The 15,728-nt window shown below is 43.3% G+C and overlaps 6 protein-coding genes across 6 annotated transcripts; 2 read left to right on the top strand and 4 right to left on the bottom strand.

Moving 5' to 3' along the window:
- Positions 1-504: 504 nt before the first annotated feature.
- Positions 505-1,902, bottom strand: EAF02_002099 (uncharacterized protein; the record flags this gene model as incomplete). The annotated part of the gene is made up of 3 exons (XM_038898147.1): positions 1,329-1,902; positions 987-1,204; positions 505-927 (listed from the first exon to the last, which is right to left on the bottom strand). The coding sequence occupies exons 1-3, from the start codon at positions 1,621-1,623 to the stop codon at positions 505-507; spliced, it is 936 nt and encodes a 311-aa protein (XP_038761839.1). The 5' UTR covers positions 1,624-1,902.
- A 135-nt stretch (positions 1,903-2,037) lies between these two features.
- Positions 2,038-3,387, bottom strand: EAF02_002098 (uncharacterized protein; the record flags this gene model as incomplete). The annotated part of the gene is made up of 3 exons (XM_038898146.1): positions 2,038-2,604; positions 2,681-2,916; positions 2,985-3,387. 3 exons carry the CDS (start codon positions 3,385-3,387, stop codon positions 2,038-2,040), a joined length of 1,206 nt encoding a protein of 401 aa, XP_038761838.1.
- Positions 3,388-4,438: 1,051 nt separating this feature from the next.
- Positions 4,439-5,000, bottom strand: EAF02_002097 (uncharacterized protein; the record flags this gene model as incomplete). Its single annotated transcript, XM_038898145.1, has 3 exons — positions 4,439-4,501; positions 4,562-4,752; positions 4,826-5,000. The coding sequence occupies 3 exons, from the start codon at positions 4,998-5,000 to the stop codon at positions 4,439-4,441; spliced, it is 429 nt and encodes a 142-aa protein (XP_038761837.1).
- Positions 5,001-6,078: 1,078 nt separating this feature from the next.
- On the bottom strand, positions 6,079-7,113 carry EAF02_002096 (uncharacterized protein; the record flags this gene model as incomplete). Its single annotated transcript, XM_038898144.1, has 1 exon — positions 6,079-7,113. The coding sequence occupies one exon, from the start codon at positions 7,111-7,113 to the stop codon at positions 6,079-6,081; it is 1,035 nt and encodes a 344-aa protein (XP_038761836.1).
- A 2,390-nt stretch (positions 7,114-9,503) lies between these two features.
- On the top strand, positions 9,504-12,308 carry EAF02_002095 (uncharacterized protein; the record flags this gene model as incomplete). Its single annotated transcript, XM_038898143.1, has 1 exon — positions 9,504-12,308. The coding sequence occupies one exon, from the start codon at positions 9,504-9,506 to the stop codon at positions 12,306-12,308; it is 2,805 nt and encodes a 934-aa protein (XP_038761835.1).
- An 883-nt stretch (positions 12,309-13,191) lies between these two features.
- Positions 13,192-15,213, top strand: EAF02_002094 (uncharacterized protein). Its single transcript, XM_038898142.1, has 3 exons — positions 13,192-13,390; positions 13,485-14,551; positions 14,732-15,213. The coding sequence occupies exons 1-3, from the start codon at positions 13,317-13,319 to the stop codon at positions 15,034-15,036; spliced, it is 1,446 nt and encodes a 481-aa protein (XP_038761834.1). The 5' UTR covers positions 13,192-13,316; the 3' UTR covers positions 15,037-15,213.
- Positions 15,214-15,728: the final 515 nt, after the last annotated feature.

The following is a 15,728-nucleotide window of genomic DNA, read 5'->3' as shown; positions in this document are numbered from 1 at the left end:
ATAAATAATTTTTAAAATGGCAAATACTTTCAAGATTCTTATATATTGATTGTAAAGCAGCTTTTTGGAGTTTTACGAATAAATCTTTATTATTATCTATTCCTATCATTTTTTCAATATTACTTAAATATATTTAATACTACTCAAATATATTAGCTTCAATACCTTTGCTATTTTAATATTATTAGAGATTTTATGAAATAAATTGAAAATCGATTCGAACGCACCCTAAGAGTATATGATTTCTTTGGGGGAGTGGGTCGCTCATGAGGCTAACATTTATTAGTGGTAATGTATTGATGATTTTAATGAGAATTGATGACTTGGACGTTGGTTGTTTGCATATCACTAGTGTAGAGACAAGTGCGATTTATGCGTCGGTTAATATGAATATGTGTATATTCTACTCATCGAGATAAGAAAACTCTAAAAAAACAGATATCCTATGTACGCATCTATGAAAGGATCTCCGACTCCGACTCCTGAGCATCGTACACCACTACCCTATTCCCTAGGCCATAAAGTCGGACCCACAGGATCCGAGGCATATTCCCACTCAGTTCCATACGACGAAGCCGAACCCGAAACCGATTCCGTATCCTCCGACTTTTCTTCCTCTTCCTTTTTCTCTTTAGGCGGTTTGGGATATTCCTTTCTGAATAGCAGAAAAACGATGAGAAGAGAAGCGAGATACCAGAGCCAGAGAGAATGCACGAAAAGCATGTAGAGATTCCCGATTTTGGAATAGGATTTGGGGATTCCGCCGCCGGCGATTCCGCTACCGAGGTAGGAGGCGTGGGTGAGGCAGGAGGCGGGGATGCAGAAGATGGTTAGTCCGGTCTGGTGAGGTGGAGAGGGGGATGTTAGTTGTTTCTTCTTCTTCTTCTTCTTCTTCTTCTTCTTCTTCTTCTTCTTCTTCTTCTTCTTCTTTTTTTTTCTTTCTGAAAAGGGAGGGTGGTAGGGGTAGATAGAAGAGGAATACGTACAAAGCACGCGAGCATCAGCTTTTTGAAACTTTTCTTGGGGACTTTTTCTCCGGGGTCGAAGTGTCGATTAAACCATCGCCACCAGAGATATATCGTGAGAGCGACTGCGTGACAGCCAACGTAGTAGAAGGCGAATGCGATGGTCATTAATGTGTAGAAGGTGGCGAGATCGCTGGGTTCTGCTTGTTTGTTGGTTGTAGCGACGATGTAGCCGAGGGCTGGGGATTGTCATGTTGGGTTAGTTTTATCATTTTTTTTTCGTGCGTGGGTGATTATTTATGATATAGTGATGAAGTGATAAAGTCCAGGAATCTAGGAATCAGAAATGAGAAAATAACTTACGGTTGAGATCTAAATGACACCCCAATCCATCTTTCGCGTTGGGGTTTTTGTCAACCCCGTTGTCGTTTTCGCGGCCGGTAGAAACACAGTATTGGAAAATGTAAATTTTATAAGTGATACTTGGGTTTTCGATGTCGAGAATCGAGTTATTTTTTCCCGGGAATTGGTAGACTAGGGAGACGAGAATGAATATGATGACGATGATGGAGGTGGCGGTGACGGTGCAGAGACCGCGGTAGTATCTCCGGGCAGGACCTTGGCGTTTTTCTTTGGCGGTGCGAAGCGATTTGAACATAATAGGTGATATTTGAGTGTTGGTTGTTGGTATTTGGTATTTGGTATTTGGGTTATGGTATTTATGTTTGATGAGAGAACTTGCTTGCGAAAGTGGAAGTGGTACAGGAGCAGAGAAGAAAAAGATAAAGGGAAAACTTTATAAGACTTCCTTGAACTAGACTCTATGGATCGCATTTCATGAATCATGAAATGGTATGACTTGTATTTAACTTCTATCTGACTCCTCCGAGTCATCTTCAAATATCCTCTCTAAAATTCAACCAAAGAAATGATTCGAAAATTCCTGTCACGTATTTGACTCGGCCGACTGACTCCTCGAGTCATTCTATATCTAGGAGTTCAACCAAGAGCTAACGTAATGAAGAATCATAGTATTGCCGAAACGCCATTTTCAACCACCAAATCCTCTAAGTTATAGACTTGCTGTATCCCTTTCTTGTTCTCGCTTCTCCTTGTTCTTGCGTTTTGCAGACTGTGGTGGATACATGCTGTCCTGCATGGGATCCGACAGAGACATAGGCATCGGCATTTGCGCACCATAGCCATGACCATAATATCCCTGATCCTGCATACCGGGATGAGGATATGTGGGCACACCATATTGGGGTGCACCGCGAGGAGGCATATTGTAATCATCATCACTGGACTCCGAATCAGCAGGCTCATCTGGAGTACTACATACTTTAGTGTTGCCGTTTAGAGTTTCGTTTTCTTTGAGCTCGTGTGCATCGGTTTCTAGGGCTTTGAGTTGTCGCTTCGCGCGGCGACGTTTGATGCATGTTGAGATGGGGATGATGAAGATGTTGAGAAGAAGGATGATCCAGAAGAGATGGATGATGATGAGATAGGAAAAGCCGGGTGTGATGGATATGTTTAGAGTGGATTTGGAATGTTCCATGGTGCGATTGAGGATGTAGATGGTTTGGTAGCAGAGATAGGTTTGCAGTGCTGCAAGGGTGGCAAAACAACCTGTGAAGATCTGGGGGGTGATGTGTCAGGAGCTTGATTGGGGATGATTGAGTTGTGTAGGGAGAGAGAAAGAATGGGAAACTTACGGACAGTACGAGCATAAGTGTCTCCTTATGTGGCGTAGCGGTAGCACCGAACCACCAGATGAAGAAACTGGAAAAGATTATTAAGAGAAAAATGGCGGCGACATAGGAGGCGAAAGCTGGATACGCGTAGTTCTGAATGAGATCATTGATCGCCATGATAGGACCAGAGGCATCGTATCCAGGAAGAGGAGGTTTAAAGGTTGAGTTGAGGGAAGGGAGAATGTGATAGGTTAATGCTGTGTTAAAGAAACGTATGTTAGACATGCGGTTTTATGACAAGAAAAGGACATTGGGAGGTACATACCTTGTCTTGATTGATGACAACTATCCGTTATGTTTACAAGATTGCCAGCTCCAGCAGCAACGCCCGAGATACAATAATACCATAGATATATCTTGTGAGTGAGATTATCTCCACCTCCATTTGTTGCATTCAAACCTCCGCTAATCTTGCCAGGAGTAGATGTAGTAGTGAGCGTAAGGAGTTGAAGAGCTCTTTGATGATAGCATGCAAGAGCGAGACCAGGAATCATAAGGAGAGTGGTGATCGTGAAGACGCTGAGGGTGGAGAAGTACGAAACGCAGTTTTTTCCTGACTGCCAGATTCCTGGCTTGCCTCCTCGCACATTCTCTTTGGGAGCGGCACCTTCTCCTGAGGATGGATTCAAAGCGACCCCTTCCGCTTCGTCTTGGGCTTTATCGGCCATAATGCAAACTGTTATATCTGTTTGACTATTCGAAACTGATTCCTGGTGATGAAAGATGGTTGTGTGAGAGAAGATACAGTTGGATAGGATTATGAAGATTTATGGGAAGGAGCTTTAATTCAACACGAAATCATCTTAAATTTCGTATTAAAATGAATCGAGAAAACTACAAACTGATGTTATTCACTTCTGCTCAATCTAAAACCCATAGTATTAATGCACATATGTACAGGTGAATCAGGAAAAGATAGACATCCTGAATGCAAAATTTCGATCAGAGGAAAAGGGGCTGAGCAGAAGTTGCCATATTTCGCAATGATGCAATACTCAGCGAGAAAAGGCATCTCCTACTCTTTGTATCAAAGAGTTTGATTGGATGAGATGTACTATCAAGTCCCTAACTCCAAATCAAGTCATACACTCCTCAAAATTCACTCAGTCCCATTATCTGCACTTGCGAGTTCATGTGAACATGTGACGATGAAGAGATTGATATTGAGAAATTCTAAGAAAGGGAAGAATGGCTGTCATTACTACACAGTGTGAAAATAGAAATAAGCAGCAGGGAGGCTAATTTCGCGTCAATTTCAAATAAATGGAGGCCCTGCTTTGTTTTTCTCTGTGTACACACTATTTGATTGTATCAAGCTTTTGAGAACAGGTCTGGAAGTATGAACCCGAGTCCATGTGCAAATATAGCTTTGGATGGATGGAAAGATCACACGTGCTGTGTTAGAGTATCTAAAATCACGAAATGTTATTTTCAGGAAACATGAAAAAAGACGACAATTTTATGGCACTAAACTTCAAACTCTGCAAATAGATAGGCTGATCCTTTCGTTCTAGGAACGAGAACCACAACAGCAGTATTTATGTATATGCTCCCAAACCCAATTCTCGTCTTCATCCCTCCAGATGTTTTTCCAGCTAAGCACAACAAAAGCACACAAAGTAACACAACTAATAAATGTAGTCAGGCAGCTTACAAATAAGAGCCAAATTCCCCTTACCACCAATATTTTGTTTGACGACGCAGTTGCAGCAACGGCGTTCAAGACTTGTGAAGGCAGTGGGAGATAATTGTCGTTGCCAGTATGAGAAATATCAAGGTGATCTAATTGCACATCTGGGTTAGAACGTAGTGTCAACAGGAAATGGAAGTTGGGTGTCTAACAAGACTGCAAACCGATAGAACGATACATTGTTTCCTGATTGTAGAGAGCTTAAATATGAAGATGATGGGCACTGAAGCGATTATTGACATTGTCGACAAAAGGAAGCATGTCAAGAGTCTATTCTTCCCCTTCCCTAGAACCCTAGAGATCAAGTCTTGCATTCCCGGTGGGACAATTTGAGGTAATACATCTGTAGAGAGTCGTCAGATTTTATCATTTTGTGATATCTTCGGAGCCAAACAAGATACTTATATCTGACATACCTGAAGGCTGCACGGAGCATGTAATATTATGTGCTGCCGACCCAGACTGGCCGTGAACAAGGCAGGTGTTTGTTACGTAAAATTTTACATGATCATGAGTGGAGGGATTTGTTTCGCCGCTCTTGATACCATTTTCTAATTTGAGAATAAACAGGCCAGAAAGCGACACGAACATGAAGATGGTAATGAACAATGGTATGACGAGACAGTACAGAACTAGCCAGCAATCCTGATTTTATGACGGCGCTGAAACAAGTTGAGCTGCATTTCGTGTATGTTGAGTGCTTTAAGGTATGGAATTTAAAATGTGATAGGTGGATTTTTGGAGGTACTTTGAAGAATGAGAAAATGAGATGCCAACGTACATGTACGATATAATGGCGGTGCGTACACCCCCGTGGTACGAATAAGTGATTCACGACTTTCGTTGCGTAGAGTCATTCGACGAATGAAGAGTCATCATAATGGTGGCACAGCGATTGCCCATTATACAATTGCCCTTGCAAGCCTTAAACTATCAAAGATACATGGCATTCACCTAAAGTAAATTATCAAAATCCTACTCAAAACAACGAGTAAATCAAGGGGTCTTAATATGACCAGATCTGAACGGATACGTTTTACTATGTACTTTCTGAAATGTTGATACGACCCTGACGCCCTTCACATGCAATGTGGAATGAAAAGCAAGAAATCACATATCGATAAGATCTTTGGAGACCGTGATTGATTGATATTCATCAAGGAGACTTCTCGAGACTTAGACACGTAACGGTATATAGGAGGATGAGTCAAGTGGATCGTGTGAAATCCACCTAGGTAGACGCACAAATCGATTGCTTGATGCAGCTATTCCACCGTAAGTCAGCCTCAGAACGAACATAGCACCTCAACACTTCACGAGAACGAACTTCGACTCTCGAAGTCAAGAACTGTTTCTTGTTTCTTATATCACAAACAAAAACATCTACGACGATGTGCATGTTGCTGCTGAAATGACACAAGTGGCAATGCTTTGAATCCAAGCTTTGGGATACATTGATACTGATCTTTAGTTAATGAAAGATCGGCAAGAGTGTAGAAATAGGTGACGGTTATTGTTATACGCCAGGGGTGTGGGAAAGAACTTTTGTGATAGAAGTAAGTCTGTTGCAAAATCTTGGTGTTTGAATATAGCTCTGAACTCTGTGCTCATTCTTCACTAAGAGAATGTTTACTACCATATCAAATTTCTTTAATTAATATTTGTACAATCATGCACTTAACAACGGACTTAACTCATGCCATCTTGTCTCAGCCAGCTCCAAAACATGCTTCATCTCATCCTTTCCCACAGTAGTTCCACCAACTTTTGACAGGTCCAGTATTTTTGGCTTGTCTGCTTTGCAATCAACAACCATCGTGATTGACTCGTCACACAATCCCTCCTCAAATGTATCCGGATCTGCCAATATCCAGAATTTCTTATCCTTTCCGCGCTTTTGCTCTTTTGCCCTGAATACTAAAAATGTGACAGCGATTGGCAGTCCTCTCAAAGTTAATTTTTTCGACAATGATACCTCGTCATCGCAAAGTATCATCTCCCGATCCGCGTCCCAATGTGCCTTTGGTAATCTCACGTTCCTCAAAGCAGATACAACAGCGGCCCAAGCAGCATCAAGTGGATTTCCGTCGAGCGAAATGAACAAAATATCGATATATAAAGTCCAAAATGCCTTGACTTCGGGTTCGACAGACTCTGGTTCTTCATCATCTTCCATTCTATCCTGCTCGCTCAGATCTGGTGATTGATACCAAATCCTTAAGTCCTCATCATCTACCATGCGCGAACTGTGTAATAATGAATATATTCTCGTGCTTAGGCTTTGTGCCAATGTGCTCGGTGGTTGACCAGGTAAGAATGCAGGTGAGCATCCTGTAGCTAGCTCGATGTTTGGAACTAGTAGATCCAATTCTTTTGCTTCATTGTAACCTGGTCGCGACGAGGGAGCGGTGGTGGATTTATCGACTCGGTACGTTCCAACATTGCTTGCAAGTAGAATTTCACCTCGAACTCCGCAGACAACAGCAGTGTCTCCTATACGCACGACTGCACTACCTTCAGCATGTGTGAGTGAACCGGTATTGATGTGTGGAGCGCGAAATTGGGTTGGCGATCGACCGTTTGCACGTTTTGATGAATTGGTTGGAGAGCTTGGTTGGAGATGTGCAAGAAGGTATGGGTGAGGAGAGAGTTTTGCGAAAGTCTCGCGAGGAAATGAAAGAGTGGGTTGAGCTGTAGATGTCATTGTTGAAGGTTGTATTATCTATCCACTCCGAATTAACTATCACGAGGCGGAAGCTTTAGTTTATCAGTCAAATGTCGTCGGCTGAACTTTTTTTCCTTTTGGAGCTAAAATTACTAGTTGCGGCTGTGGCCGTGTTACCTTAGCCAATGAAAGAATCGCTGAGAGCTAGGCTGTAAATTTGATAGAACGAGGCTGAGAATTGTCAATGCTGGTTCTAGACTGCCAAATTTTTTTATCTCATCCATTCATATACCATAGCACCATATGGTTACGTATACGAAGCAGTGCAATTCTCGCATCTCACCGCTCTTGTTTTCGAATTTTCAGATTAAGACCTGAAGGGAAGGTGTCATATTCGGTTCAGAGAGAGACCTTCGTCAACTTTCGTACCTCGAGCGTACCTGCAGGGAAGAGACAAGAGATAAATGAGGGGTGTGAAATTGTCTCAGCTGTCCCCACTGCAGCAGCAGATCAGCCCTTGGTGCACCGTGAAGGAGATCAATAGAGGCCCAAGGACTAAGATAAGTCCAGAGTAGATGTCCTAACTGGGCCACTGAAATCAATTTCCTCTTTTCGCAGACGCAATCTTCATGGAGTGCAGTCAAATTTTCTCTCCATCACAAATTTTATGACTCGGTTTTGCTAGGAAGTTGACTGTCATCGACTGCCGATCATGTTAGTTTGGAGACGGGTATCACTGATAAGCACTTTCCACCTTCATTCATTCAATGATATTGGAGGTCTAACGGAATGTATCGGAGCACATGGCTAGATTGAGTCAAAATCAAATAGTTCTCCATTGTGAGTTTTCAAATACTCCCAATTCGACGATAGTATGCACACATTGGTCAATACTGGCAAGCTATTCGTTAATTGTCTTTGTGATAACGAGTAATAATTGTGATGAAGCGGCAGGAGAAGTGTTGATGAATCATGAGCGGTTCCAACAGTTATACCTCAACTTCCTCCAATATCCCTAATATCGGGATCTCATCAACGATCAGTTATTGAGTTCACGAATTCTTGAAGATGATAATTGGGCAACGGCCATGAGCTTCCTATCAAGAATCGAGTTTATCCGGCAGATGGTTATACAAATGTGACCTGAAACTGTGCAAACCGACCGTACCAAGCCGGGGGATATTGAAAGTTGCAGGGGCCCCTATCAGCAACTAAAACGTAAGCGAAGCAATCAACGTGCGTCTGTTGGCGCTCAACATGCACTGCAACCTTCAGAAAAATTGATATACGCGTGGTGGTGGTTGAGACAACTACAGAATCATCACAGAATTTTGCAAAATTACACAATGGCGGGGGGCACGTTTTTTATGTCTCATTGGAGAAAGCCATCCTTGAAGTTTGATTGGCCAATTCCTTTCGGACCATAGGAAAAATCTTGGCCCTGAACTCTGCTCAACGATGCCTCTTCAGCATGTGTCCTCGGCCATGCATGTGTATCACACTCACAATGCTGAGATCGTGCTGCATAGATTACCCTTCTTCGTTTACTGTTGGGCATAGAGCAACATTGCAATCAGTCACATTGAATAGCCTTCGCGCAAGTATTGTTGTTATTAACTCCTCAGATCATTTACGCACGTCCTTGAAATTCTTCCCTCTGTATATCATTTATTAGGCGGGAATCACTTGCATGATATTCGATAACGGAAACCGCGGCATCTTCCTAGATCAAGACAGGCATATCCGTTTTGGGGTCCAAATCCTGGACTCGCCGCCATCATCCTGGGGGTGGCACGACCAATACCAATATAGAACAAGCCGCAATTTCTGCCAACAATTACCAATAGCATACACTATGTTCCATCAATTTCACATTGCCACCCATCATATCAAAGTATAAGGGTATTAAAGATTTTCGCCCTGATTTTGCTAACTCTTTCTGTCCCTGAACGCCATTTGGTTCCGGGTGTGCGCATATTTCGAGGTGACCGGATGCAATAAATCAGTGGTTGCAGGTGATAAGGTGACGGATTTACTCCACCTGCAGGAACATTGTGGACCTTGGCATACTAACTATCGGGCATTCCCCACACCAGTAACTTTGTGATATTTCAATATATCTAGCCCTCTGAGGCTTTACCCGGAGAACTGTATAGACTTGTCGTGTCTCGCTTTGGTTTGGATCTATTTAAACGTTTATCATCACCATTTTACGTTTAAAGCTTTTGCGTCTCTTGAGAAATCCGGATTTCTCTTCAGCTAGCAAATTCGACATCTCCGAGACGCACTGAATTAGATAAATGACATTACGCTTTGCAAAACTCGATGTTCGTCATATATGCTAGATTCGTCCATTTGGGGTCTCGACCGCTTTGAAACTGATCAGTCGATTTCTTTGTTTGGGAATTTGATCCGCCTCCAGATTTACAATGGTTGATCTCACATCAGAGGGAGTATCTGCCGTAGGGGCTGCGTCTCAGGCTGTTCAGAGTCTCGCAAAACGGATCTACATTCCGTTCACGGCTACTAGTCCTCCTGGCTTGATCGCAGCTAATACGCTGGACCCATGGAATAAAGCTGGGAAGTACGCGCTCGCATGGACTTACTTTCCGGTGATTATAATCTGTCTAGTCGCAATAACTAGAGCATATCATCTTTGGACCGACAAGCTGCGACAAGCATATCACAAAAATGAAGTTGAGAAGCAATTAGTACGCTACTATCAACAACAGCAAGATGAATATACTATGACGAATATTCATACTGGGGAGTCAGAACAGCAATTCTTTCCAGCGACGACTCTTGATGAGAAGCCATATATCGCTGTCACAAAAGGGTCTCATTGGTCATCAATACCATTGATAAATGACACATTAGCATTGTTTAGATGGGTCTTCTATCGTCCAATTCCAGAACTCCGATACAAGAAAAAGCTTATCACCGCATTTCCATCCTTGGCGGTTGTCGCCTTGCTGATAATTGGCCTTATCTTTGTAACACTCCAGTGTTTCTTACCCCAACCTCTCTATTGGGAAAGCATTCGCTATGGATCCCCCCCACTGGCTGTTAGAGCAGGAATGATGTCTGTGGCGATGACCCCATGGTTGATTCTCACAGCCATGAAGTCCAATCTAATATCTTGGATAACAGGAATAGGCCATGATCGGCTTGGCGTCTTTCATCGATGGGGAGGCTACTTGTGTCTCTTCTTGGCTCTTGTGCACACGATTCCCTTTTACATACAACCTGTATGGGATGATGGAGGAATGACAGTTTTTGGGAAACTTTTCCCAGCCAGCCGTGGCATTATCTATGGGACTGGAATCGCTTGCCTGGCACCCCTCGGATGGCTCGTTATTGGATCCTTGCCAATCGTCCGAAGGCTCGCATATGAACTATTTGTAGTTCTCCACATCCCCGCAGCGGTTGTCTATGTGGCAATGCTGTTTTGGCATACCAATAACTATCTCACTTCCTGGAACTACCTTTATGCAACCGTTGCCATATGGGCCTTAGCTTATCTTACACGTATTGGTAACTTGAACTGGGCAAAACCATGGAGAAATTCATTTTTGATTGGTGACGAGGCTGCTATCACGCTGATGGCTGAGAACGCAATTAAGGTGACCGTTCCAACACAAATGACGTGGAGACCCGGTCAATACGTCTATCTCCGTATGCCTGGAATTTCAATATTCGAAAATCATCCTTTTACCATTTCTTCTCTTTGCAGTGAAGACTTCCCATCCGAGTACGGCGAGCAATATAGGGACTGTACCATGGTATTCAGACCATTTGGAGGGTTTACTAAGAAAGTTCTCGAAACTGCTACCCACAATGGCCCCTTCAAAACATATCGTGCTTATCTGGACGGGCCATACGGCGGTATGCAACGAGAACTTGCCGCATTCGACACTGTCATTTTGTTCGCTGGTGGGAGTGGTATCACGGCAATCGTTTCACAATTACTAAATCTAATTAAGAGGATGAGGGACGGTAAGGCAGTCACTCAAAAGATTGAAGTTGTGTGGGCACTAAAAAGGCTGGAATCTATGGATTGGTTCAGAGAAGAGCTTAGAATTTGCCGGGAATATGCACCTCCTGATACTATCAATTGTCAATTTTTTGTAACGACTGCAAAACGATACTCAAAGATAGATGTTGCCGGACGAGCTCAAAGACCGCTAAGCACAGCATTCCACGATAAGTTAGACGGTTTTGTGGCGGGCATTGCTTCTAAACGAAACTCGGCTCTCATCCGTGATGAAGCTCAAGGCAATGAAGAGAGGGAAAGAGAGTTAAGAATGGAGGATGAAGATGCTATAACATCATTACCACACTCGAAGCATCTACAGCCAAGAGTACACCCCAATGTACAAACTTCATTTCCCCCACCACCCACAACAGAGTCTAAGTCAAAGAACTCGGAAAAAAGACGTTCTCTGTTAGCGGCGCCCCCTCCAGATTCTCACGAGGCCACTCGGAAATTCTTGTCGCCACTAGGATTTGCTACTAAACCACAAAGCGATTCTAAAGAATCATTCCATTTCCCAGTACCTCCACAAAAGCTAGATGCTCCTCATTTTCAATACGCTCCGCCTTCAACGAATTCCAATCGAGCTAGCTTTGTTCCTGATACAGCACGCAATAGTTATAATCCTCAGGACCACATTGACGATCCAGCAGAAGCGTATAATCCTGACATGCAATCCTCAGAGGAAGGTCAACTCTCAGACCAATTCGCATCTCGAGAATTTACACCCATACCCCCAGCAAAAGACACACCGAAGATGTCAAGTGAGGTAGAAATTACGCCCTCTTTGAAGCCCCCACAACCTGCACATTTGCGGCAGAAGTCCGAGGAATTAAAACTTCAAATTCCACAGTCAAAGTTTCAACATAGCATTCCAGACCCAACCTTTGACTTTGGCTTCCCTTCAACACCTACCTTGTTCCAGAAGAACCTGATGCGTTTTGCTTTTGTTGCACCTAAGAAGAAGGAGGGCTGGACTACTGAATATGGTCGACCTGATCTAGGATATATGTTGAAAGAGATGGCCACCGGAGGACCTGACGGGCATGGTATCTTTGGGAGGAGAACATGCGTTTTCGTTTGCGGCCCTCCTGAAATGCGCATTAATGTAGCAACTACGGTTGCTAAGCTGCAAGCGGATATCTGGGGCGATGACAGTAAAGACGAAATTTTCTTACATACGGAGAATTATGCCATTTAATTTGGATTAATTGTGGGCAGGTTGATTGTACGGAGTGGATGACTATACGATCAATATATTTTGGACGGACGGCGGTGTTTGGGTCAACGGGAGAGGGCCAGAATCCCAACATATCTTATACCAATGGCATCAAGGCGGGCATTTGTGGGCATCTCTGTTTGGAGTACATACCCAACTGTTATTTGTAATCTATCGCAGGCTCATCAATCGGCACTGTTTATAATCTCAAACAATTAATGATCACAAACAACACATTCCTGAGTTAACATTTGAATTTGTGTGCTACATAAGATAAGTGCATAGATGCTGTGTAAATCTGCGGCAAGATTTATGCGGCAGCAATTCAGTACAACGAGGCCTATCAGGTGAATGGACGACCGTTAGACCTGACTCTCCGATAGACAGGCAAATAGCACGCTGTAGCTACTATATCCATGTCGGCCAGAGAGAGGTACGGCTTTTGTATTCCTTGAGATTCGGAACCACGTCAACGTGTGTCGTTATACTGCATATCGACAACCTGCAGCATCTGCGTCTACAACTGGAGAACCTCGAGACCCAGTCTTCGCAATTGTCACTGATTGAACCCCCCCTTTTTTTTGCCTGATAATACCCAAGGCGCCGAAATAAATTCCAGCCTTTTGAATATTTTCCCTTCGTCATTTGATATGTAGCACACCTTTACGAACCGCTTCCTTCAGAACATAGTTTCCAGAGCAGTAGATACAGGACGCTGAATTGGTCTTTCGTCCAACTAGAAAAATCTACTGAAAGACTTTTCCGTACGACCGCGTCTTCATGAGAAATGAGAAGATTTGAATTGTGTCGGACGACTGATCGAAAAAAAAGGAAGAAAAAAAGTTTCGCGAGAAGTTTATCAAAGCTCAAGATTTAAGACGCTAAACCCTGTTGAGCTTGGTAAAGTTTTAGCGATCGGGCTAGTGAGCTCAAGGATTGACCCACCAAGCTTCAATTATAAATTGCACAAACTTTTCGTAATCGAGAAAAATGGAATCGTTGAGCGAAACGCAATGGGACTTGGTGATTGAAGGAACTGGTTTGAAGCACTCGTTGCTTGCCTTGTAAGCTCACAACACTCCACCCCCTGTTGTGGAGCTTGGTCGCGGAACACGCGGTAATCTCAAGAAGGAAACTAACTAACATAGTACCATAAAGAGCCCTCTCTCGTTCAAACAAAAAGATATTACACGTCGACAATAACGAATACTATGGAGACGAAGAAGCAGCCTTTAGTTTGCAAGAAACAGACACTTGGGTGAAACGATCCCATACCCAGAGCGGCACATCAACTTTCAGCAATGCTTCTGCAACGTACAACTCTACCCTCAAAGAGAAGTTAAGCTTCTCGAGAGCATACAATCTCACCCTTTCACCACAAATAATATACACGCGATCACCACTCCTATCTGCCCTCGTATCTTCAAAAGTCTACAAACAACTCGAATTCCAAGCTGTCGGTAGCTGGTTCTTATATGATGATGCAGCACTGAAACGTCTGCCGTCAGGTCGAGAAGATATCTTTCAAGATAATAGTATCGATAATCGCGCCAAGCGATCACTGATGAAATTCTTGAAATTTGTCGTGGATTATGAGAATCAAGTTGAGGTTTGGCAGGGCAAAGCTGATATGGGATTGTCACAGTTTCTCGCGGATGACTTTAAGCTTCCCCAGAACTTGCAGACACTCATTGGAGCCTTGACCTTGTCACTCGATACACTTGAGGGAACAAAGGTAGAATATGCGCTGCCGAGAATTCAGAGACATCTGACATCGATTGGCGTCTTTGGTCCTGGATTCGGAGCTGTCGTACCGAAATGGGGTGGTGGCGCTGAAATTGCGCAAGTCGCGTGCAGAGCTGGTGCGGTAGGCGGTGGTGTGTATGTTCTGGGGACTGGCATCCGTGGTACAAACCGCATTGAGGCTGAAGGTGTCACTACATATGAAGTCGATTTATCGAATGATGAGAAGGTTAATACCAGATATATTACTCGAATCGATCATGATGCACCTCGCGTTGGAATCCGGGTTGCCAAAGCTATGACCATTGTATCATCACCTTTGGCATCCCTTTTCACTAGTACAGTGGAAGGCTCCCCGACCTCTGCCGCATCTGTGATCGTTTTCCCACCGAAAATTCTGGTAGCATCCGATTTCAGTCAGGATTATCCGGTGTATATTATGGCTCATTCTAGTGAAACTGGCGAATGCCCAGCAGGTCAATGTCAGTATCACCCTTTCTCGTATCTACCCACGCACGCATTATATGATGAACAAACTTTAAAACTTATCTACATTGTCTGAATTCCATTGAAGATAATATAAAAACTTTCTGATCATGTTACCTCCATTTCCAATTCATTCACACGCTTTTGCATAAACAAACAGCTGACAATTGATTAAGGCATCCTCTACGCCACTACTCTCCTTCCTGAATCTTCGACCACACAGGCCGGAAAGTTCCTTTTAGATGATGCCATCTTCAAGTTTCTTGCGACAACAGAGGGTGACAGTGGGCAAGTGCTTTATAGCGTATACTACGAGCAGCAAGGAAGCAAAGACAAGCTAGACCTCTCCTTCAACGATCAAGTCCTAGTAGATGTTGAGGAGGAGTGGAAAAGAATTTCTGATGGGACTGAAGAATCGCCATTCTTGGTGTTTGAAGAACGTAATGGAATGAGCGATGATGATGAGGGCGCGGAATACTGATGGATCTGTCAAGGTGTTGTGGGGTCGTTTTTTGGGAGCTCATGAAGCGCTTGTAGACTCCAATTACGAATATGATGATATCATGAATTTTGCAGTCTACATACTTCCTCAATGCCTTTGTTCCTCCGCGTGATCTTATGCTCTTACAAATTCAGATAAATCGATTGATGGCCTTGTCTAACACGACATGGTGACCAGAGTCCTGGATGTACAGACTCGAAAATGTTTAGAATCACTTTTCCACAATTTTTATACATTGTCTTTGCCAATTGTTCTGAAGCTTCCTCTCTTTTCAATATCAATTTTTTCACCATACTCTCTTATAGAACAGTAACTCGGTCCCACTTAGAATTGCAGTCACCGCCCCTGATAACTGCTGGTTTCTTGAGTAAGAAACTAACGTCTTGCTAACCACCTTGTGTCCCGACGAACTTCAAAAAACTTGTTTTCAACTTTCACGTTGTTTTTGCGAAGTCAAATCAACATCACAACAGGCGTTCACTATGCACATAAGAAAAAGGCGAGTTGTTGTATTCTTAATGGAGGATGAAATGTCTCGGTTGTGTACTATCACTCTCTTCCCTTAGATTTTCAGACTTTTGTTGATTTGAATCTCTGGAGGTTATTACCTGATGGATATTTATTCGTTGCTGTCACTTTTCTCCTTCTCACTGAACAACAAATCATATTTC

Source organism: Botrytis sinoallii, assembly GCF_014898435.1.
Source record: "Botrytis sinoallii strain Bc 23 chromosome Unknown BSIN_003, whole genome shotgun sequence".
Classification (NCBI taxonomy): Eukaryota; Fungi; Ascomycota; class Leotiomycetes; order Helotiales; family Sclerotiniaceae; genus Botrytis; species Botrytis sinoallii.
The sequence above is the reverse complement of the archived record's forward strand: the minus strand, read 5'-3'. Positions and strand labels throughout refer to the sequence as shown.

What these genes read in the sequence shown, in the direction of transcription:
- EAF02_002094 (XM_038898142.1), top strand. Translation starts at nt 13,317, where the DNA reads ATGGAATCGTTGAGCGAAACGCAATGGGACTTGGTGATTGAAGGAACT. An exon ending in AAGCACTCGTTGCTTGCCTT is followed by an intron (nt 13,391 to 13,484) that starts GTAAGCTCACAA and finishes AGTACCATAAAG; the next exon opens with AGCCCTCTCTCGTTCAAACA. An exon ending in CGAATGCCCAGCAGGTCAAT is followed by an intron (nt 14,552 to 14,731) that starts GTCAGTATCACC and finishes CAATTGATTAAG; the next exon opens with GCATCCTCTACGCCACTACT.